Here is a 24,386-nt window from a genome sequence, read left to right as displayed (position 1 = left end):
TATCGTGTGGATTAATATACTCTGGTTGCTATTTCTGCTGTTTCTATTTGGTCTTCTTACAGTAATGCTTTAACCACTCCTGTTGTTGTCAAACTATCTGCTAAGCAAATGCGGTTTACAACAATTTTCATAACAGGAAAATGTTCGTGAACATAGGAAGTAAAATAAAGGGGATGTTATCTCCGTACGGCCACGCAACATCTGTAGCCTTTCTCAGCTTAACTTATGTTTCCAAAGTTGTGTCAAAAACTTACCATGAGATTCATTATGTTTAGGTGATGAAACAGACCTACAACGTTTACAATATAGATCAACTATGTTAAAGTATAGTGAAGTAATATAGACTTTGTATATAGTGTCCTAACTCAAAGTAAGCTAACATTTAAAACGCCTGTTCTGTGCAGGTGCTTGCGCGTGTCACTTAAAACGTTCAAAAACACTACAGTTCTCGCCTGATTTTATTAAACGTTTTATAGAAATTTCTGTTGTCTGCATCGTTTAACTTTCATTAGCTATACTCGAAAATTCCATTACCACATCTAAATCTATGTTCGTTTATATGCAACATAATCATGACTTAAACACTATGAGTATGATATAACTCTGTAACTTAGAAGGCGTCTCAGATAATCATAATTTGTTATCTGGATTTACGATAGCTACGCTATTTCATAAGTTATTTCATAAGTTGACTTAAAATATCATTGGTCGAATTAAATATAAAATTTTTGAACTGAAGACCAATCACAATGCACGTTAAACTTCTGACAAAACAAGGTATATAGCACCACAGATTGCATGTAATATACAAAAAGTGAATTATCATCAACTTTCGTATAAAGCATTTGTCCATCAAGGAGTATAACTTGTATGACGAAATAAGACATATACATAAATGATTTCCTGCTTATCACGGTTAATAAATGCCACAACAAGCCTACAAATACCTCCCTCATTGTTATAACGTCATTCTAAGCAAAGAAAACTGCAGTGTGGACTATGTTTATACTGCTGTTCACGCAGCGCTATGTTTTGTCAATTTCATTGCGGAACCTTATGAGCAGCGAATTTGAGCCGCAAAGGTTGATGCAATTCATGCACTATTGCGCTTGCTATTGTAGTCGATAGATATAGGCCTACGCAATAAAAAGCACAAATTGCTTAAGGTTGGTTTATTTTATAAATTTTTGTCGTATATCGGTAATAACGCAGTTGTCCGTTTTCTTTCGTTTTGGTCATTCATCATTTTTGTAATCCTCAGAATTCACAACTTCGTCTAACTCTGCAATGTAAAAAGGGTTGTCCAAGAGAGGTTTAAATGAAGCCGTTAATATTTTTAGATAAAAAAATATCTTCACCATTGAAAGTGTTGTCGAATTCCCAGAACGATGATTCCTCACTTGAATTTGTTTCCCTGCTCATAACAAAATGGTAAGGTTTCCGTCGATCATTACTAAACAACCGGTTTATTGTCCTTATAATTTTACATTAATACTCGATTAGAAGAGATTATGGTTTCAAAAAAACCAGTCATTAGCCGCACCATTAATCAAAATTATGCTTACGTTAATGGGAAAGAAAATCTGCTCACGGCTGGGACCGTATTACCTCCACCTGCAAGGCCTTTTAGTATCCTCCAGTTGAAAGCAACAGATTCTGCCAAAATTATATTCATAATCAGGAATATCAAAAAACATCTCATGTTCTTTTGTTGAAAGGTTTTTGCTCTTTTAACTCTTTGAGTAGGCTAAAAACTTTGAAATGCTTTCATCAAATTATTCTCCCTGTTTTACGCAATTATCTTTATATGGTCCCGTAAACTATTTCTACATTTAATTTTGCTGTCCTTATTTTTGCTGGAATGGCCAACTGCGGTTTACAGCTCCTACGATCATTGAAAAATGTTCTTCGTTAACATATGGTAGGAAAATAGGTTCTATTATTAACGGTACTATTTTTCCTGAATGAGTGCACAATCTGTATATCCCATATGCTTTAAGTTTAACATGTAACATTAAACAAAACTTAAAAACTTTTGCATTTACAAACAAAGACAGTAGAGTTTTACGATTGCACAGACGCACTCCACACTCTGTAAAAACTTTTAAGCTGCTTGTATAGGGTGACTATAGGATAAACGAGCGGCCCTTGAGGGAAAGAACGAAATCACCAATGCTATCGGTAAAGTATAAAACCGAACAGAAGCTGTGTAGATGTTCTCAAAGTAAAATGCATCAAAGACAAGAATGATAAGATCTTGTTGGAGTATCTGACAGTCATGAAGGGTTGGAAGGAGTACTTTGATAATAATCTCATAAATGTGAAAAAATGAAAAATTGTGAAAACTTAGCTAGCCCGAAAAGCATAGGTGCTCCAACCTTCCGACAATTGTATGTGACAAAGATTGGCAGCTGCTTTAAGTGTGAAATGAGATCAAAAAAGCTGTTGGCCATGTTAACAGCCCAGTGAAAATTATTGGGAAAATTGTAAGTGCCTAAAAAGTTAGGAAAAAAACTGCCAACATCATTGCTTAGCCCCCATCTATACAAGAACAAAGGTGAATTTCAAAACTGCATTAGTTTACGATGAACAAAACCCCGTTACAACAACTCGCTGAACAAAGTAATAAATATGTTGCCATTCATGTACTATGAATATGTAAATATGTTGTGACACCATCATAGATATCTTAAACCAACTGTATGCATAGTTCAGACAAAAGAGGCAAGTATCGAGTAAAAATGAAAACTATGTAGACGTAATAGTCCAGCAACTGAACGTGGAAAAAACGAAAAAGGATACCGACAAAAAAAGAAACATATGAAGGTATTGCGTGAGGATATAGAGGAGGTGGGAGTGCAGAAGAATAAAACACAAGAGCAAGCGTCATAGAAGGCTAAGATCCACACCGGTGACTCCACATAAGAGGCAATGAAACACGCAAGAAAAGACAGAAAAATGGATAGATAAAGTTTTAGTTATCAAGATATATAAATGCCACTTCAAGCCAACAGTAGATTTTTCTCATCTTAATAACATCATCTTAACTAAATGTAATTGCAGTATGGATTTATGTTTATGCTACAGTTTAACGGTACGTTTTATCATGGAACTTTACGGGCAGAGATTTTGAACAGCAAGTATTTGTGCGACGCACGGACGTGCCGCGCTCTTGCTATAGAAGTATAAGATCTTGAACTTATATAAGTTACAAAATCACAAATCAAATTTGCTTAACTTGATTATTTTGTGAAAGTTTTGTCGTATTTGTCTGTAATAACGCAGTTGTCGGTTTTATTTAAATTTCATCATTACTCGTTTGTGATATCTTCAGAATTCACAGCTTCGTCTAACTCTGTAATGTGAAAATATCGCATAAGATACGTTTAAATGAAGCTTTGCTACATTTAAATTACGAAACGCCATTACCGTTGAAATTGTTGTCGAAGATTCAAAACCATGATTCAGCCTAACTTGAATTTTTTGCAGCACTGATATTAAAAACAAAACGGTAAAACTAAATCCATACCAGATAATCAGTTTTGTTTAATTATAAATTATTTTTAGCTACACGGTCGAAGTAAGCGCTTTGAATTATTAAAATTTTCGTAAAAGTTTTTTCTTTACTTCTTACTTTACGAAATTCCAAGAACAGTGAAATAAGTAACACAGTGTTGAAATGACTAGACATGAGTCGGGTTAAAGTTCCTAAATGACTCGGCTTGACTCAAATCATAGTCTAAAACAACTTACGTCACGTTATGACGATTGTGACAGCAAGAAAAAAACAATTTTAGGTAACAAAAACAAGTCTTTTTTGTAAAAACTTACGACTCTCTGTAAAAAGCATCAACCAGACAAATTAGTAGACAGCCGTGATGTTACATTAACCAATTTATTGCGATGCCATTTGTCTGCCGTTGTGTAATAATTAGGGATGTGCCGCGAAGAAGATTATTCGGGTTCGTGCGAACCCGAATATCATGAAGGTCGACACGAACGAATCCCGAATCTATTCGTATTAGAATCAAACAATAAAATTTCATCCAAAAGTTGTCAAGTCTTGCTTGTAACATGATGTAATCGATAAATAAATCGCTTTCTTTCGAAAAATAGTGTTTAAAATACGATTGAAAAAGCAAAATCGTTAAGAAAACGACCTTCATTGTAAGTACTGCTGACTCTAGTTTAGCTTTGTCGGGAAACTAGATCATCATTTTTAACAAAAGTCGGTAAGTTTATAAGTAATATTGTATTCGGGTTCGCCATTGTTGGTATTCGTGTTCGCCCTAATCTTCCATAAAGGCGATATTCGGCGAATCTATTCGGGTTTGGGTTCGTATCGGCCCATCCCTAGTAATAATCGTTTGATATACCAAACAGACAACATTGAATACATAGAGTCAAATTACCGGAAAATCAATTAGCCTATATGATAATACTTTTTATGAATAATATTGTTTTATTTTTCATATGATTCTTAGCCAATATTTTTCATTAAATAGAAACAAAATGTCTGCCCATTAAATTCTGTCAGAAAGTTTCCGCCAGACTGATGATTATATTAAGCTAGCAAATAAGAAGTTTTTATTCATTCATTTTATTTTTCGTCTTCAATGTGATGGACGAAGAAATTGTGCTGACGCAGGTGGTCGCTAACATATTAGCAGTTAATGACAATAACTTCCCCAAATTGGACGGCCAAATGTGACAAGGCCTCAAGAGCAAAAATGTGCATTAGGCCTACGGACCAATAAGAAAATGGAAAAAGTTATTAGCGTCAGTATGACCACTAAACCTAAATTATAAACATAGTATTTAAACATTATTTAATTTCATTTATCATTTTAATTTAACACAAAACACGAAATTTAAACACATTTAATATAAAACGAAAGTTATGCTGATAGTTTGGCGGGGCCAAAACGTTGTGTCACCGTCAAGATGGAACCGACCTTTGTGTTTGAATGTAAGAAGAAAACCTCCACTAAAACGAACTCCATCCACAGGAGCGGAGTCCCGTTCAGGTGGCCTATGTACGCGGTAAGAATCTTTTACACAGGTCGGTTGTGAGCGGAGGTAGAAGATGGTCAGCTAGCCTACGTCACTTATGTCCAGCCAGATGGTTTGATCAGTTTGTTTGAATATGTATACATAAACAGTGATGTAAGTGCAAGGTTTATGTTGAATCTGTGAAGCAGCCTGTCATTGATCCTTAAGGGTGAAAGTATCTTAATCACTATAAACACTAATCAAGTTCTCCACCGAGGTACGCAGCACGATCGGGTCTAGCATACAAGTGCACAACCGCAGGATACTTTTGTACACTAGACCCCAGACTATCGAATTGTGACGTCAGCTGGTTGTGCACTTGTATACTAGACCGGCAAATATAGCCTAGTCAAGGTTAGAATCAGACCAAAATTTACTTGAAAAATAAATTTTAGGTGACGTAGAAGCAAACTACGGTAATTTGTTAAGTTTTCTATTGTGTGACGTCACACTTTGACTAGCTGCGGTTTAGGCTAGTATGGACTACAAAATACAAATGCATCCTATGGTTGTTCACTTTTATACTAAACCCGGCTAGCATTGCCTGTACCGGTACGGTAGGTAAGCACTATGGGTGGTAATAAATGTGGTCTGGCAAATTAAAAGGAGTTTCTATATTGGTAGCGTCTGTTTCACCGGCGGCCCTACTGGAAAGTTTGCTAAATATAATGCAAAAATTTGCACCACCCCAACATCACACTTAAAACATTAAGTATAAGACAAATTCTGCACCAGAAAATAAGCACTGAAATTACCTTTCTGTGCCCCAGGCTGAAAAACCATGGTACCTTTTAACGAGATCTCACCTGGCCAGACTACAGAGTTTGGCATAGATGCACTCAATACTGCTTTTCATGAGATTAAGTACCACGCTTGAAGTGCATTACTTTGCACTTAATGACTTGGACAGAACGCCCAGACTTCTGTGCACTTACTTTTCAGTGGATTTAAAGATTGAATACAAACTGTATACACTACTGTGTAATTACCCACTTAAGTGCGCACTTATATTGCGTCTGAGCATTTTTGTGCACCGCACTTGTAATTTTTGGCTGTTTGGCGCACCCAAAATCATGCTGAAAACGGTCATACTCTGCAGTCCGGTCACCTGAGGATGCAGAGTGACCAAAGTCGACATCACAGGGTGCAAGACGTCTAAAATCCAGGTGAAAAATGGTGTACTAAGTACAAGATTTTTTCTTTTGCCTCCCTTCCCTCCTTCCTTTGCTCTCGTTTTTTGTTTCTTTCTTTATCCTTAAGTGCTGTTGCTGGTATTTGTTTGTTTTCACTGACAGCAGATGTTTTGCTCTAACGCCATGTATTATTTTGGACATAAATACGATAGAACAATGGACATTTGACAAATTTATTTTATCTCAACCAGGTATCTTAAAAATTCGCAAGGTGATATGTTAAAAAACTAAGCATTGAAAAAACGCCTCGTTTTTACAGGTAATTCTTTCGTTTAGCTGTCGAGGTATCAGACGTTTCGGACCAGACCCAGGAAATCCCAATCCTGTTTCCTTGGGATTTTAGCCATTTTTTCCAATCTTGATCTCGGGATTTTTTGTCTTCAAATCCCGGGAATTCTGAGTTAATGTTTTGGCAATTCAATATTGCTTCATATGTGGATTAAGTTTGTTTAAATCAGTTTCACATTAGCTAGCCACTTAGGTTCGGCACAAAGTGTTGTCATGCAACCTATTGGGTAACAATGACTGACCAATTGCTTTTATCGCACGCGCTTGGTCCTTGTGGATCAGGTTTTAGTCAAACTGCATTCATATGCTTGCTACTTCTTTTGAATGTGTCCTGGCAAATTTTAATCAAAATGTATAATTTTGAAGATGTAAGTTCACAGAGAAAGTTCGAAGTCTGGCGAAACTTTTCATACTGGAAAACTAACGCATGGAGCTTACGTACTAACTAACGTAATGTAAGAAATGTTTGGAGCCCTGAAAACCATCAAATCTACATCAGTTGAGGCCGAACGTGCTTTCTTAGCCCTTGGTTATTTTGTCAATAAAATTAGAAATCATCTTAATGATGACACTCTTGATGCACTGCTGTTTTTTGCGTCAGTAGTAAAATAAATAAACATGCTTTGTTTTGATTATATGTGTACACTTTTTACTTTGTTAATCTCGAAAAGTTACGGAATTGTAGGGTGAAAATCCTGGAAAATCCCGATCCTGAGATTTCAAATTTAGTCAGGAAATCCCAACCCTACGTACAGCATGGTGCTAGAGCAAAACATCTACCGTCAACGAAAACAATGAAATAAATGGCACGTGAGGGGAAAGAAACAAAAAACTAAAGCAACGAAAGGAGGGAGAAAAAGAGAAAAAAAATCTTGTACCGAAAACACTATTAAAACATGTGCTGACCTTGCAAGTTTGAGAAACGTCAGTGAAAGTCACTTCAGAAATTCTTTCACGTTTTGAAATAGGACTATCAATATCATATAGTCTCATAGACTAATTTTAGTTTGTAAATACTGAATTGCTTTCTTTATTAAATGGAAGAAGGGGATCAAGATCAAAGTGGTTCCAGCCAAGCAAACAATAACTTAACTGTAAGATGATTAAATTTTTTAGAGTGTAATATAGTGTTTAAAATAAGGTAAACGTTGACCCAGTTTAAAACTTATTGAAATATGAAGTTTGTATTCAAGTAACCAATTCATACGATATGGTATGTAGTATTCCGTAGTATTTTTTGATGTATATGAGTGGTTATATTTGGGATTTTGGAAGGTGATACAACTAAGCAATTTATAGGTTGAACCAAGTAGTTTTTAAAGATTGCGATCTTGCAACACACTAATTGTTTATATGAGATATATATATATGGTGCTATTGTTACTAAGCATTGCCTTACGCATCCATTTAAATTGAATTTTTTTTACGTTGATAAGATTGCATGCCACTTTGACACAAGAATGATGGAAGACTTCTGTAGTGTCATTTTCCTGTTCCTGCTATATTAGGCTACTGTACTAATGTGTGTTGGTACTTTTCTTCAGGCATTTTTTAGTGTGAATTGATAAACAAAAAAGTAACAATTTATTGCAAGGTTAACATCGGTTTATTCCATTGAATGATATATTCTGTAGACCAGGGGTTCTTAAACTTTTTGGCACACGCCCCCCTTGAAGGTACCTAAAAATTTCGCGCCCCCCTCATTGCAAAATAAAAAAGCATTAAACAAAACAACAATTTATTTTCAATTAACTTTCATTAATGAGAAGGATGTAGTTGTTTTTGGGAAACCAAACGATTAATTCGAGGCTTTGTGGAAGATAATGCACATCTTAGGTCGGTTGCACAGTCAAGTTTGTTCCTAGGTTTTGTCTTTGTATTCATGAAGATGACGCTGCAAACGACTTGGTCTCAAAACGTCGTTGCTTAGCTTTTCTAAGCATATCGCGCATTGCGGTACGACTTTTTTGTTCACTGTGGTATCTATATCTATACAGCCATACGTCAGATAATTTTGGTCATACTTTCTTTTATTTTCCACTCAATACAATTAGTTTAATTACTAAAATATCTGTTTATTAAATCAATACTAAATTTAAGTTTTACTTCATTTTACGGTTTTAATATTGGCTGACGTTGGTTTTACCCTATTTAAACCGGGTGCGTGACATTAGTATTTTTGGTTCCACGACAATTAACCGTGGGAAATTGACCGCGAACAAACTCACCGGGGACAACTGACCGTGACGTAAATTTACCTAGAACCAACTGACCTCAAATCATGTTATCACTTAAATCATATAATTTGAATAAACAACAATGCTAATTTGCGTAAAAAATAAAAATAAAATGCGTAGCGGTTGATTTGTGTCGCCGGCCAATTTGTTGCCGGTCAGTTGACCACGACCAATTATTTATCGCCGGTGAATTTGTTCACGGTCAATTGACGTGATCTCAGTATTTTTATTATGTGTGGCCGACACTGCACACAAATTTTCAATCGTTAATGACTCGAAAATTATACGTCGTAAACTAATCGGATATTTACAGGTTAGTAGCAAAAACATCTGGTTTCCTGTATACATCATAATTGTAAAACTAATGAAAACGCATTTAGTGTAAATGTAGTATTTCTACAAGTGATACATTTGTAAAAGTTTTTTTTGTTACCCCGCCCCCGGTTGCGAGAAAAACAGGTCACCGCAAAAAGAGAAGACAAGAGAACAGTTAGTCGAGCTAGGAGTGCATGAATGAGTAAACGAAAACGATACGCTTCAATGTGGAGAAACACCAAATATTATGACGTAACAATTGACGTATTTCAGAATCCAAATTTCAAAAATACAATTGCCATCGTGACACACTTTAAAATTTTAGTAAAAATGAACCTATTGTGAAAGTCAAGAAAGCATGTTTAGACATAGCTCATATACAGCTTGTCATCTCTCGCGCCCCCCTTAGGAATGCTACACGCCCCCCAAGGGGGGCGCGCCCCCCAGTTTAAGAACCACTGCTGTAGACGTCATGATAAGCATCATTGCCAGGAGAAATAAAACTTCCAGCAATCATGTGTAATGATATGTTTTCGTTGTTATAACTTTGTCACTTTTAAAATTCTGGCATATATTGCACAAAAAAAAATAACGGAAGCGTAATTTGCGTGGAGCCAGACAGAAAAATTGATCAGAATTCTTCTGCACAACAAGAAACAAAGGCATAGCAAAGTTGTGTGCAGGCTTATTATTTCATATGCAGTTTACAAACCCTCCAATCTGAATCTGGTGTGCAAGTGATTTCACTTTTTACACATGGTCACATAAAGTCTGTTGCGGAGGGCAAATTCATATTAGGAGATTAGAAGTTGTCTGTATTTAAAAATTTAAATGTATCTCACAAGTACAGTTATATTTCTGTATATCAGAACTCTACTGTGCTCAGTGAAAAATCATGGGAACATTCATGGAGTGTTGCAGAGATAAGAAAGCATGCTGGGGAATGGTCATTGGCAGCTGATATTGGCGTAAGTTTGCTACTGGTAGTGTGCATTGTGATAATTGCTTGCTTAGTTTATGTATTTGATGAATAAAACTTTTAAAGTTTTCAATAGATTTTTTCTCCCCTGAAAAAATACCTTGAGATAAAAAATGAGAACTTTCTTAAACTTGCTGTATGTATATGCATTTGTTGTATCGTAACTTGTTTGCACAAACCAGATGTTAATGTTGTTACCTTAATTGCAGTTACTCAAGCATATGAAAGAATTTGCAACGAAACTAACTACTCATGCTCGTGAAGTTTCTCGTGATGTATCCCAGCTTCTTCATGATACTCAGCTTACAGACGCTAAAATTCAAACTGTAACTGATTTCTTCTTGACGCTCAGTGACAGCCAGTTTATTGAAAATGTAAGTGCAGTGTCAAAAGGTCCTGGAAACAGACGTAGATTTCATGGGGTTTGGTGCTATGTTAGTTGAGATATTAAACCTGACTAAATGCTGTGGTCTGTCGATATCTTTTTTGTTGATGATGTTATTTGAATCAATCAATCAAATTTGACAGCGAGTATATGATGAAGATGATTCAGTTTCAAAGGAAACAAAAGAAGGAAAGACTGATGAAAGCAAGAAACCTAAAACCAGAGAGGAAAGAGAAGCTGAACTACTTCCACGGGTAAATTAATCGGCATAGCTGGGCAACCACTCTTTTTAAAAGTTCGTCGCTCCTTTCTAAGAAAAAGAGTGTATTTTTTGCCGATTCCGCTCTTTTTAGTAATTTAAAGCCATACGCCCTATTATCTCTGTCATCACATCAGATGGTTACTTTTTTATTGCTTTGAGTTGGCCTCAAAAAAATTTAGACTATCAATTTAACTTAATTTTTTTATGAAACTTTTTCCATTTTATGCTTTCATAGTGTTGTTTGTGCACAAAAAGAGCGATGAGCGGATAGTCCTAAAACACAAGCACACTCACGCTCCCAATTTGAAAAAAAAGGGTTGCTCACACTCCTAAAAAAAGTGGTGCGCTCGTGCCCATCTCTGTTGATTAGTTATTATGGAAAAGTAGACATATAGCCTACTCTTTTTTTGGTTTGGTTTTGGAAACGTCCACCATTTTGTAGAAATAATTCTTGTTTGCATAAATATTATATCATAGCTAAAAGAAGCAGTACAGTTTGGTGTGAAAGTGATTGATGATGCATATGATGTGCTGGACATCAAGGCTCTGGACTCAGATTCAGAAGAGGATGATGAGGATGATCCTCTTCCTGCAGATGATGTCATACTAGAGGCAAAGGTTGTATGCATGTTTTTATAAAATTGGATTTCCGGCCGTTTTTTTTAGATTTGACTTTGGTGAACGCTAGGAATTTTTAGGAGATTGTTGATTTTAAATACTAAATTTTAAAACTGCTATTTTTCTGCTGTAGCTGCAAAAGTATAAATTTGTAGAGACTGTTGGTGAAATTTAAGAGAATATTTTGGTCTGGCAAAACACTTTAAAAACCACTGCTTCTTGCCAAAGCTGCTCTATAGTTACAATTATCATCTGAATTTGAAGAAACGTTGCTAAATTACTTTGGCTCACAATACAGGATCCATATGTGACAAGACCACTTCCTTACTTAATTGGAAGCAGAAACTTCATAGACGAAGATGACGTAGGTGTTGGCGATCTACTAAGCTCAGGTAGGCCCTGTTGTGTCCAGGTGTTTGACATAAAATTCTGTTTTAGTTCATTCTATTATTTTATCAATCATTGCTAGCTGTTAAGCATGACCTCGGGGTTTTTATTATCGTTTTCTGATATTTCTTTCTTGCAGATGATCTTGAAAGTGAGGCAGGGTCTGTTAGTGAGTCAGAAGACGAGATAGAGAAACCTGCCACCGTTTCCGATGTCTCTTCCAGTGATTATGATAGCGACCTAAGTGGTTGGTCTGCCTGGAAGAGCCTTTTTTCCCCTGATAACTTTCTGATAGTTAAATTTGTGACAGATGTTTATGATTTTGGTCTTGATTTTTTGTAGGTGGTAGCGATGAAGAAGAGATGACTCCTCCTCCAAAGAAGAAGGCCGTAACACTTACCTCGGATGAAGACTCCACATCAAGTGATGAGGACATGTTCGCAGATGCCGATGCAATGAAGTCACAAAGTGATGATCAGGTTGTAAAGAAACTTCCTGTTGAAGTTTTTATGTTTACGTTGAGACATTTTCATTCTGTCACACTTCCTTGTTAGTGTAAACATTTCTACTTGTGATGTTGTTTGTTTGCAGGATGTCGTTAAAACTCATGAGCGCCCTTCCAAGAAGAAAAACAAGCCAAAGAAATCGCAACAAAGCAACGGTTTGTTCTGCCACTGTCACACTATATGATATATGATGATGATTAAGCTCGAAATAATTTAAGGTGTTTTTGGTTTTGCTGTACCTCAAATTAATTTTAAAAGCAACTCTTGGTTGCTGTATTAGATATGTTTGCGCAAGATGAGCAAGAAGATGATCTCTTTGCCCCGTCTGAAGGCTTATTTGGATCTGGTGGTGGATTATTCGATCAACCAAAAGGAGGTAATGGAAGTTGAGATATAATTAAACTTTTTATTCAATAAGTCACTAGCATATTTTATTGATATTTCTTGATTTCGCCTTTCAAGATCTTTTCGAGGGAGTGGAGAACTTGGATGATGAAAATTCCTTGGAAAATACGTCCAGTGAGGAAGAAGAGAAGCACATTGAAAAGGCTCCGGTTCAAAAATCTAAACCAAAGTTTGCTCCCCATGGCGGAGTTTCAGTGTTCGGGGGAGCAATTAAAAAGGGATTTTTTAATGTAAGTTTATATCAATAGCAAATGCAGTAAGTTAAAATGTACAACAACAATCTCAATTATAAAGATACTTTCTAGAAATGTACTTCTTTCTTCTAAAAATATATTTTATAAGCTGGTATTGTGATGTTTCTGTGGTCTTTTAGACAAGTTTGAAAGTTGATATGTATGCATCGGTGAAATTTAGAAAAATGAAAATGGTGATGAATCGGAAGAAGAAGGACGGACGCCACCTGATGCACAGAATCCAGTGAAGCCACAAACAGCTGACATGTTTGACGAGAGTGACAGCGATGATGGCGATTTGTTCGTGTCAGTTGCAAAAGCAACAAAAAAAGGTTTGTCAGCTCGAAATGTCATTTATTGCTGTTGTCTTGGTGCACAATTTTTATTTGTTTTTTTGGAGCTTGCTGTCACTTGAATCGTTTATATTGTTTGTTTAGAAACAAGTACTCCTAAACAACCTGCTGTTCAGTCAAGTGACTTGTTTGATGAAAGTGAAAATGAGGATGATCTCTTTGATGAAAGCAGTTCAGCTGCCGCAATAAAAGGTGAATGAAGTGTGTTTTTTACTCTGGACTGTAATCAGTGATATGTAAAGTGAGGTTTCGATTATTATTTATTATCAATGTTTTTCATTGGTATTGGTTGGATGACTCTCAGCGTTTTAGTTTTTTAAGTTACTGATTAAATACACTTGCCGCTTTACTATATTCTCTCTAATCATTTTTTTCTATTGTTCAAATAACATTTAATGAACGCATGACATGTCACTTTAACAAAGTTGTAATGAATTACCCCTGGCATTGAAGTTATCTATTATAGAACCCGAAGATACTCCACCCAAGTCAAAACGTCCAACAGGCGGTGTGTCAATGTTTGGCAGTGGAGGCAGTGCCTTACAAACAGCACTTGCAAAAGCTTCAAACAGACGCCCCTCAACTTCGTCAGCTGAGGTATGGTTAATTTTATGCAGGAATCATTTCTTTCTGGAATAACAGTCCCTTGCTTATCCCTATAATAATCAAAAATAATTTATGCGTTAATTGTGGAAGTGATATCTAGTTTACAATTTTCCTCATTTAATAAATTGCTTAAAAGGAAACCTAATAACCGTATGATTTGTGTTTCCTCTCAAGGCCAAAGCAAATAATTCCGCCACTCGACAATCAGGGACGATTAATTTATCCAAAAATACAAATGTCCTGTCTTCAAATCGTAAATCGTTATTTTCGACTGACAGTGACGATAACCAACTTTTTGGCCCAACACCAAGTAAATCCAAAACAAAAAAGCCATCCGAGAAAAAAGAGAAGCTGATCAATAAAAGGGGATTGTTTATGAATTCAGAATCAAGTGATGAAGATCTGTTTAATTCCGCAAACAAAAGCAAATCATCACCATTAACTTCGAAAAATCAAAGAACTGCTTCAATTAAGAACGTTAATTCAAAGAATTCTAATCAGTTTGAAAAGACTCGAAAAATTTCAAATGATTTTTTTCCTGATGCTGCTGACAATGATTTGCCAACTAAAAAGCAATCACAACCAAAAGCAGCTGTGAAAAACAGCTCCAAGGCTAATCTGTTCAGCACGATTGGCAGTGATAATGATGAGAATGATTTATTTGCATCAAGTATTAAATCTTCTTCCAAATCTAAACCAACCTCATCAAGTTTGAAACTGGTATTTTTATTTTTGTATTGCTGAATTCATCACATGTAAGCATAAAATCTGCCTTTGTTGAATTACTGTAAGTTCATTAAGTTACGCTTCTAACATTACAGTATATGTTTTTATGTTATGCATTTGTTACATTTCTGCCCGCTAGAAGCGAAGTAGTTTTTGCGATTTGCAACAGGGTAAATCACATCATTTTATTATTGTAGACTGATAGTTATGATGATGATGATGATGGTTTATTCGGTGACAAGCCTCCTCCTCTCAAGAGCAATGTGTCTTCCTCATCATCCCTCACTTCGAGCAAATCTCAAACTTCAAAGAGTCAAACTCCAAAATCCAGTCGCACTCAGCGTGGCCTCTTTGATGAAAGTGATGAAGATGAACCGATCATAAAGCCTCCAACATCATCAAGAAAATCCAAGGAACCTGTTCAGACGAAATCTACGAAGCCTCCGTCAAATAAAAAGGGGTTGTTTGATGACAGTGAAAGTGATGATGACCTTTTCTCTGGAATGAAGTCAGCAACTAGTGTCAAACCATCTTCTGCCAAGAAGCCCAAAAAGGTGCTTTGTTACTTTCAATTACGTTGACTACTTGCAGTTTAACCTCTCACTTTAGCACATACTTGTTTAAGTTGGCCTTCTGGATAAGTAACCAAAATCTGGTTTTTAGAGTTCATCAGAATTATCTTTATTTACTAGAAATACTTTTACTCATAAATAACCTTTACTTCGCTGAATTCCAATTTAGAAGAATGACTTGTTTAACGACAAAGACCCCGAGATTACATCGAAGCCGGAAATTGCTTCTTCGAAACGAAACAAGCCAAAGCCAATGAAAGGTTAGTCAAAGCATGCGATACTACAACTTGCAAACTAAGAATTAGGCTAATCCGTGATATTCATCACATCCATCTCATCTAGTCTTGTAATATTTGATGTAAAAGTTTTATACTTTTGTAAAGTTTCTTCGCATGTTAAAGAACAGATTTTATTCCTTTCCACAGATTTATTCGATAGCGACAGTGAAGAAGAGGGCGATGGTGACCTCTTTTCTGCTTCTAAGGCAAAACCTTCTGCCAAGTTGGAAGCTTTGCCAACTGATAATGACACGGAAGCAGGTGAGCAATAAGAATAACAAAGTAATGAAAGAAATTAATCTTCTTATAGCTACAATATATATTCAACTTTCTCTACCTATAGACGATAGCTACCTGCAAAATTTTGATAGGTAATGCGTGGTTCTGAGACCTCGAATGCCAGGGGTAAATTACAAATTGGTATTGTTGCACGGTTCTTGATCACCGTTTCGTTTAATCAACTGTTTTAGGTGATGTTGTTGAAAAAGAAGAAGAGGCTGTGATTCCGAAAAAGAAGCTTGCAGGAGCTGTGTCCATGTTTGGAGCAGCTGGTGGGGAACTGCTGGCAGCTATCAGCAAGCAAAGGTAAGATTGTTGAAAACCTGTACGCTTTTTTCTCGGTGATAACTCATCTATTTGTGTTAATTACTTATAAGTACAACATGCCACACCCGCCTGGTTGAAAGTTATATATAGTCAGTTGGGGCAAAAAAAAACATAGGGGTACTTGGGGTAAAAAAGGACAACCCCCCTAACTCCCCCTAAGAATGATTTTTTCGAAAAAGCTTTGCATGGTTAGAAACATCATTTATTTGCATAGTTTTTTAACATGCAATACAGGTCTAGAGGTAAGTACTCTTCAGGAACTATGCAAATCACAAATTGACCCAAAAACGGTCCAAAAAAACTTTTTTTGCTCTTTACTAAACTTTTTGTGGACGATGGTTGACAATCACAATCTTTTTATGTGTATCTACATGATATTTTAGTATGATTGTACTCCAGTACTTCAATTTTGATTGCTGTTAACCTTTCATTCTATTCTATGTTGTCTTTTTTTACCCTAAAACTACACAATGTGTTGGGGCAAAAAAAGACTGTTGTTTTTATATTTTTTGTTTTTTTTTACTGTGCTTGTTTTTTTTTACCCCATCTTTAATAACTTTCATTTTAAAACGATTTTGGTTGCTATAAGTCCTGTATTAAACTAGCATTTTAATGTTTTACTTGCATTGTCTCAGTTTCCTGATCTCTAGTAAATACATTAATCCTAATGTACTGATGATTCATTTGAAATTAAGTTAAGCGAGTGAAGTTAAGCGTGAAGTTTCACTCTCCAATCATTTTGTGTTGTTCTTTGTAGTTAATTGATTTCTGTACCATTCCACTTTGTTGAACTCCTGCCAAATAGCCATTCAAAAGCTTAACCTTCTTGTAAGCATTTACCACTTTCAGAAGTCTCTGTTCAGTGTTAGTTTAACCAGTCCTGGTAGCATTGTGTTTCTCCAAAAGATGAAGAAGGCAATCCAATTTTGGAAAAGACCAGTCCACAGAAAACTGAATGGTCAAGTAATGTGGAAGAAATGCCATCCACCTCATCAATCTGCAACATTTAGGCTGTTTCCACACCGTTGACGAGCACCACAGTACAATCACGGATCAGAACAACAAAGGACATCATCAATGAATTGCAATTTCACGCTCCCGAAGGGATGAAGTATGAAATACGGCTTGTGTCAAAAGATGAATCGGTTTCGATAGAAAGTGTGTTAAAATCAAGGGGACGACAAACAAATGACAAGAAGAAAAAAAGAAAAAGAGTGAAGATGAATGGAAGCATTTTAACAAATGAAGAATTTAACGAGCAAGTTGAAAACTTTGAAGCAAATGGAACAATTGCAAAAAAGAGAAAAGTTGGGAGAAGGAAAAGGAACGCAGACGAAGATGAAGAAATAAATTCACTGGACCTGGAGGAGGAGGAAGAAATAGAAAGAAGAATGGAGCGAGAAATTCAAAGACAAATGGATGAAGACATGAGGAGAGTAGATACAGAGGATGAGATGGTAGAAGAGTCTGACGATGAATCTGAAGAAATGAATGACAAAACAAGAGAAGACACAGTTGTTGGAATGGAAGATGTAGAGGAAGAGAGAAGAGATGTAACTGAAGAAAGTGTAAATGAACAGAAGAAAGAAAAGAGAACAATTAAATTGGAAATAAACAAAAAGCAAGTTGGAAAGTACTTTGCAGTGTTTTGGGAGAAGCCAAAAACATATTATTGGGGAAAACTTCTGAAGGTCGTCAGAGACGAGGTTGATGGAAAAATTGAGCAAGCTGAATTTAAGTTTTTGGACAAGAAATCAACTTCAGAAGATGCAGTGTATTGGGACTGGCCAACAAAGGAGGACATAGATATAGTCAACGTTGAAAATTTTTTTGGGGGTCCTTCAACCGCAGTGTTAACTTCTGTCGTACGTGCAAAATCATATTTTGGTTTTGCCGAAGAAGAGGAAGTGAAAGAAAAATTTCTGTTCCTAAGCAAATATGGACTTCATAATGCATAAACTTCTTTGTTTGTTTGAACAAGATGTTACAGTTACATCCTCATCTGTATATATTGCTATTTCTTCTGCTTTGTGTTGCTTTTAATAAACAAAATTTGCTGTCGAAATTGATTGTTTTTTTTTTACCCAGTGCATGGTTTTTATTGCCCCAAACACTGGGGAAAAAAGAACAACACAAAATATTCGATAAAAATAAAAAGAATAAACATAATGCTCCAATTTTTTGGATACATCAATGGAATATTAATATTGATCAATAGAGGGTAAAACTTGACTTTTTGGCCCATTTTTTAGCGAGAAAATCAAAAGTTTGTCAATTTTGCATTTTTTTGCCCCACTTGACTATAGTTCTTATTGAATTTATTCACTTTTTCTAGGTCGCATTCACAGTTGTCCAGTGCATCAAGCAAGGGTGGAAAACTCTCTGAATCTTCATCAACAATTGAAGAAAATAAGAGCAAAGTAACTCCAGCAGGTGAAGCTTCGAAATCCCCCATTGATGCTCTCTTTGGTGATGAACCTTCGAAGAATTTCACTTCTGCAGACGCCACAAATGTGACCGCCAAACCATTTTCCATGGCTTCTGCCACTAAAACCACGCCAGTCACTAAAGTATCTGCTCCTACTGCAAAATCAAGTATCGGTAAACTTCAGGTGGGAGATAATGACCAAGGATTTATTTCACATATCATTTCGTAAAAGCCCTTACAAACTCATTTAATAAATTGTGTATTAGATTTTCGCTTTAAAATCTTAATTCTTTTGCAGTCAAATCTTACAATAAGACATTTTTCAAATTGGGTTTGGTTTTCGATTTTGGTTTTAAAACTGATTTTAATTATTTTGTAGTCGAACCTGGCAATAAACCCGAGTGCTTTGCTACCGGGTGCAGCACCAAAAATCGTTTCTACAGTTGATGTCGATGCTCCGCTAGAGAGCGCTACGAAGACAAGATCACGTGGACAAGCTGGCAGGAGGCCACCGAGCCGCCAGGCGCGGAAAAAAATTGCTCAAAATGCCGCTGATGGTAATACTCTAATCGCGGTCTCGTTAATACATACCAGCAGTTATTACAACAGATAACCTGTTAATTAAATTATCTGTGTTGATGATGAAAATATCTCTATCAAATTAGCTATAACCTGTTTCACAAGGGCACTGTGCAGTGTAACTGGCACATGTTATGCAAAAGGGAGTGTTTTAGTCTTTTCTGGCTCGAGAAGCAGTGTAAGTTTGTTCAGTAAAACTTTACAGTGGGTAATGACGCTGAAAAAATTCCTAGGACGCTTGTGCAGTGCATAATTGCACACGCACTTTGCTAAAGGCGCCTTTTGCAAATTTCTATCTACGCAGTTCTCGCAGACCTTGCAATGTCCTTTGTCTTTGCCACAAACATTTGCTCTTTACTGAGCACTGTCCAACAGTTCTGAACTTCACTGATCTTGGCTCAATGCGAAGTATCTTGTTCAAATCGTATTGTTGTGGCAATGATCGACCAATAAGCTTGAAGTTTGTTGTTGCAGATATTTTTGCACCGCCACCCACCAGCGTTGAACCTATCCGTGAAAAGACAAAATTGTTCGACTCATCTGATAACAAAAAAGCAGATGAAGTTAAAGAAAAGGATAAAACAACTTCAGACGACCTCTTAGGTAGGTTTGTCGACCTAACATAGCTGATTACGTGATATTGTGACATGTCGATTTGTGTTTCCCCGGATCTAGTAGTCATGTCACCCATTACTCGGCCGTAGATGCAACAGTAATGTTGGTATTGCGTTGTCCTCCCAAACCAGAATGGATTTTGCAGCAGATGTGGACCGATTTTTTTTACCGATCTCAGATATCATTGTCATTTCATCTGGTCTTTTATCTAGTTTTAACTGCATTTTACTAACTTTATTTTCTGATACTTTTAACTTGCACAGATGGTTTGTTGTCAAATTCGAAAAGTAAATCCATGGCAACAGCAAACAAGCCCAAAACAGCTCTCCCGGATATTTTTGGTGAGATTCCTTTCTCGTAGAATTACCCAAACTATGAGTCGCGTCCCCAAACTGTATAACTGACAGAGCGCGAGTAAATGATGTAGAATCCTTGTAAATATCTATAGTACAGCTATCAAGCAAACGCATTGGGTTGACTTAGTTGGGACGCAATCTTTGTGATAAATTCATAAACGGTTTTGGGTGGCATAAAATATAGTTGAGAAATGCTGTTTTACCAGTTGAAAACGTCTGCTGTGTTGGTGTGTGTGTGCAATGTGCATGCTATACCGCCGTGGGATTATATACCTCGTGGTTGTGTACTGCGTCGACAGACAAGATATGCGATAAAGGATAGTGTAGAAATTGAAGAATGGTAACAGTAACCACTTAATTTATCTTCAATCCACGTAATGGCAGATTGAGATATGAGATACGTCATATGCGCTAATTCCTCTCACTTGCTTTGAAAACTTGCAAAAGATAACTCGGCTAATCCAGCTTAAAAAGTTGGTGTTGTGTACACTCTGCTTGTGTAGGCCGATAACCCTGATAACATAGGATATTGAACGTCGGTTGTTTATTTTATTTTTTTTTATTTATCTGTTTATGGTTTAGTTTGAACGTCGGTACAATATATATATGTTTTGTTATACTTTATTTGAATCTGATTCAAACGCGACCTTTCGGTGTGTTTTGTGTATGAGTAATTCTAGAAAACATTAGTCTACTTGCTGCATATGAATTACAACTATAGAAATATATATTTTGCTTATTAGCCAACAGAGCAGTATGTAGTTGAAACATGAAACGATCAGAATAAAATGCAAATATTTTCCACGAAACAGGAGACGACTCCGCGGATGACTTTCTCCAACTTCCGAAAACTTCGAAATCGACAACGAACGAAATATTTGGGGACGACGACGATCTTTTTAAAAGAGACTCCAACACATCTAAGAAGCTAGCGCCGACCGAGGATCCTTTTGCCGTCGATTTCGACATGAAATCGGAGTCCAAATCTTCATCCGTAAAAAATGCCAAAAAGAAGAGCAAGAAATTGGATTTGTTTGCAAATGACGATCTTTTTGCCGATCTGGATGACCTGCCTGTGAAATCCGAAAAAACGAAGAAAAATGCTCCTGTGTTGTTTGAGGTAACGATTTTCCTCGAAATTTTGCGTGTAAATCGTTAAAAATGCGTGTAACACGCTTGTGTGGTTACGTATGGGTTGGAAAATTTGCAGCTGTTTCTTATTCCCATTGTCATGTGGTATCATTGCGTGCCGCGTTGCAGTTTATAAATTCAATTCAGTTGGTTTGTATCGTTGCGTGTAAAAATGACACAATTTGATTTTACCCTCATAGGATGAAGATATCTTCGGTGATCTGGATCTTTCTTCCAAAAACAAGACGAAAAATAAACCAAAAGACAGCACTACCAAGTCCAATGCTTTAGCCGTGGTAAGTTTATGACATTTTGTGACATTTCCAAGACGTATTGTTGCCGTTTAATGATCATTTAAACTGAATTACTCATCTGTAAGTGTCAAGGATACATGAAATATGAATTTAGTGCTGATATTCATCGTTGAGAAATTTTGTTTTTGTCCTGCAAGTGACAAAAACACTTAAAACCTGTTTTGTTACCAGGACAACACCGACGACATATTTGGCGACCTCACGATGCCGACTACTGCGTCAACAAAAAAATCAAAGCCAAAAAACAAAGCCGTTCCCAAAAAAGATCTTTTTGAGGATGACATTGACTTATTTGGGGATCTCCCCGTTTCGAAACCGCAGTCGAAAAAGGCGACTAAGAAAAGCACTGACGCGCCAGCTAAATCAATTTTCGACAACGGTATGCCGAAACGAGGCTTTACTTTGTCAAACCGTAGAGAGCCTTGTCAATAGTAATGTGTTTTTGAATAAAGATTTATTATTGGCGCGACTCGGATTTAATGGAATTGTTACGTAACACTGCTCCTTTTGTTTTCAAACAGACGACATTTTTTCGAGCATTCCAACAACGTCAAAAACGACCAGCGCGAAAAAAACAAAAACAAAACCGTCCCAGGACAAGACTCAAAAGGATAATGAAGATTTATTTGACGATCCTCTTAACGCACTGCTTGGGCCATAAACCCTTTTTCTTAATTACTTCGTAATATCGTATCTTGTACTCTTTAATTTTTGCAAACAAACTAGTGTTAGGCCGAAAACTTCTTTCAGAGATTTTGCGGGAGATTGAATTGCGGACGATGAAGTTTGTATTGCCCTTGTCTTTACGAGATAGACTCAAACAGTGTTTTTTAGGATTTGGCTTTGGTGACCGGTAGAAAATTTTTATAGACCACGACTTCTATAAGACTGACTGCTAATTTTCTGCTGTCTATTGGAAAGTATAACTTTGAGAGACAGTTTCGATCCCGAAAAAAAGGCCTCAAATGCAATATCTCGATGATAGATTTTTATCTTCATGTAAATCTAAATTATTGGGATAAGGATAAAATGTAATCAGTTATTCGGTAGTTATCTGCAGAATCTTGCCACTGTAGGCCTTATCGTAATTTCCTGGTGTTTATTTCATGTTCTTATTTAATTTTCATGATTTCATATTGTAATATATTTGTAATTTTTTTCAAGTTATCACCGTTTATATCATACATTGACGTTTCACATTTTTTCGCGCGAATGTTTATTCATCTGTGCGAGTGCGTAAAATATCCAATGAGTCGATAACCGCCTCGAATGATCTGAAATTTTTGCCCGAAAAAGTTTTCAACATTTTTATATGATTTAGTGCAATATGGAGGCAGTGCGTGTTTGCCGTTTAATTGTGAAAGTTCCAGCGATTTATCAATACAAATATTCTCAGTGAAGAACAATTACAATATCTCACCCACAATCAACTAGTGTTTATCTTTCAAATCATTGGTGTAACTCTGTTTGATTGCGATTCTAGTCAATTATGCCTACGTTATGATATTGTTATATTAAACTTCGTGTTACGTACGGTACCTGAAAAATTTTTGAGACATTACCTTAACCGTAATCGGGAATTGTTGGTTAATGGTTCAGTCTTGTCACGCACGTCACGCCATTGATATCACTATATCGAAGAAAAACCATGTGACATCTCTAACAGTTTAACACAATTCGAAATCTGCTTGCACGAGCTAAGCGGCAAGACCAACGTATTGGCAAAATTTCTGCACCCTGCCCCACATTTATTGGACAATATTCAAAAAATCTTCCCTGAAGGAAGTGAGATAAGGTTAGCTTGCAAGACAGAAGGGCCGGCCTCTGATATCCCAAGACAAACTTTCCCGAATGAGCATTCTACATGTTAAATATTTAAGAACTTAGTCACACCAACAACCCTGCTGCGATCAAGTGTATTCACTATGCATAGAAGCGTGATCGCAGATAGTGTTGCCAATGACTTGCGACTTGCAAGAAATCAAAATAAAACTTTCCCAGATTGCATCAAACAAATATAATCTAATATCTGCGTTTGTTTCTATTGTACAAGTGCTTTCCAGCGTATAGTGTTGTATTTAATGCACCAACAACTTAATAGCATGAAAGATTTATATAAACATTTGTATGGCCCACCAACTATGTATTTATTTCATAATATTATTTATTCATAAGTCGAAGAAATTTTATCTTATGTCGCAGTTATTTGTGTACAGTAAACTACGACCAGCTAAAAGAGCATGATCAAATCTTTTAAAATTTGAATGCAATTAGGTTTTTTCTGAAGGCAATATCAAAAATATGTTTCTATGCCACGTGCATGGAAGCTTATTTCCAGCTGAGAACGTTTAACTTTAAACCATTGTACTTCAACAAATCAAAAACAAACGCGTTTACAACCTTAATTTTGTCATGTTTGGTGAGTTCAATGTGTTTGGAAATTTCACAGAAGTCGACTTAACAACCACAAGAAGTAGGAGAAAGGACAGAATTAAACCTGTTTTTAGATTATTATACCTAGCAAAGAAAGTTGAAGGCATGTTTTACCGTATATTGTGTTGCTTTTTTTGAACCCGGGTTATTTTCTGTAGTTATACTGGAATACAAAGAAACCTAATGTATGCGTGGTTAACTTGTCACTGGCTTCAAATAGCCATACAAGTTCAACTAGTTTTATGCTTGAAATTCTTGGAAGCGACAATACTGGTGGATTAACTCTTGCGGCTGCAACGAGATGTGGCACCGGTGTGATGGTGCTGCCCAGTTATACAGAGGTCTACACTTCAAACTTTTTCATGCTGCTTTCCACACTTTTGAAAGACATTAATGGTGCGTCAAGTATACTTGAATTATTTGTTATAATACAAACTGATGTTGGAACGGCAGCCGGCTTGTTACGAATGAAACGAAACTCATTTTATTCTATTCTTCTTCCTGAGTTGAGAAAATTCTCTTATTCTGA

The 24,386-nt window shown here is 36.3% G+C and overlaps 1 protein-coding gene and 1 long non-coding RNA gene across 6 annotated transcripts; one reads left to right on the top strand and one right to left on the bottom strand.

Moving 5' to 3' along the window:
- Nucleotides 1-540: 540 nt before the first annotated feature.
- LOC143465159 (uncharacterized) lies at nt 541-1,900 on the bottom strand. The gene is made up of 3 exons (XR_013118586.1): nt 1,566-1,900; nt 1,359-1,414; nt 541-1,282 (listed from the first exon to the last, which is right to left on the bottom strand). It is a non-coding gene; the product is annotated as an uncharacterized LOC143465159 (long non-coding RNA).
- Nucleotides 1,901-5,576: 3,676 nt separating this feature from the next.
- Nucleotides 5,577-22,850, top strand: LOC143464672 (uncharacterized). 5 transcript variants are annotated; one of them, XM_076962592.1, is made up of 28 exons: nt 5,577-6,218; nt 6,505-7,627; nt 9,955-10,053; nt 10,274-10,438; nt 10,593-10,703; nt 11,189-11,329; nt 11,628-11,721; nt 11,856-11,963; nt 12,059-12,195; nt 12,308-12,377; nt 12,503-12,598; nt 12,685-12,857; nt 13,042-13,192; nt 13,298-13,405; nt 13,680-13,810; nt 13,994-14,539; nt 14,743-15,099; nt 15,287-15,377; nt 15,543-15,656; nt 15,866-15,980; nt 18,337-18,613; nt 18,809-18,986; nt 19,483-19,611; nt 19,887-19,964; nt 20,792-21,099; nt 21,311-21,406; nt 21,596-21,803; nt 21,946-22,850. In XM_076962592.1, exons 2-28 carry the CDS (start codon nt 7,571-7,573, stop codon nt 22,083-22,085), a joined length of 4,278 nt encoding a protein of 1,425 aa, XP_076818707.1. In that variant the 5' UTR covers nt 5,577-6,218; nt 6,505-7,570; the 3' UTR covers nt 22,086-22,850. The 5 variants fall into 5 exon arrangements, with proteins under 5 accessions (XP_076818707.1, XP_076818706.1, XP_076818709.1 ...); XM_076962591.1 differs by having other exon boundaries at nt 5,577-7,627; XM_076962593.1 differs by lacking the exons at nt 5,577-6,218; nt 6,505-7,627 and adding an exon at nt 7,675-7,746.
- The last annotated feature ends 1,536 nt before the right edge of the window (nt 22,851-24,386 follow it).

This window comes from Clavelina lepadiformis, chromosome 7 (assembly GCF_947623445.1).
Source record: "Clavelina lepadiformis chromosome 7, kaClaLepa1.1, whole genome shotgun sequence".
Taxonomy (NCBI): Eukaryota; Metazoa; Chordata; class Ascidiacea; order Aplousobranchia; family Clavelinidae; genus Clavelina; species Clavelina lepadiformis.
The sequence above is the reverse complement of the archived record's forward strand: the minus strand, read 5'-3'. Positions and strand labels throughout refer to the sequence as shown.

Coding starts and splice junctions, on each gene's coding strand:
- LOC143464672 (XM_076962592.1), top strand. CDS start 7,571: ATGGAAGAAGGGGATCAAGATCAAAGTGGTTCCAGCCAAGCAAACAAT. Junction 12,599..12,684: donor ATTCGATCAACCAAAAGGAG/GTAATGGAAGTT, acceptor TCGCCTTTCAAG/ATCTTTTCGAGGGAGTGGAG. Junction 13,406..13,679: donor TTCAGCTGCCGCAATAAAAG/GTGAATGAAGTG, acceptor TATCTATTATAG/AACCCGAAGATACTCCACCC.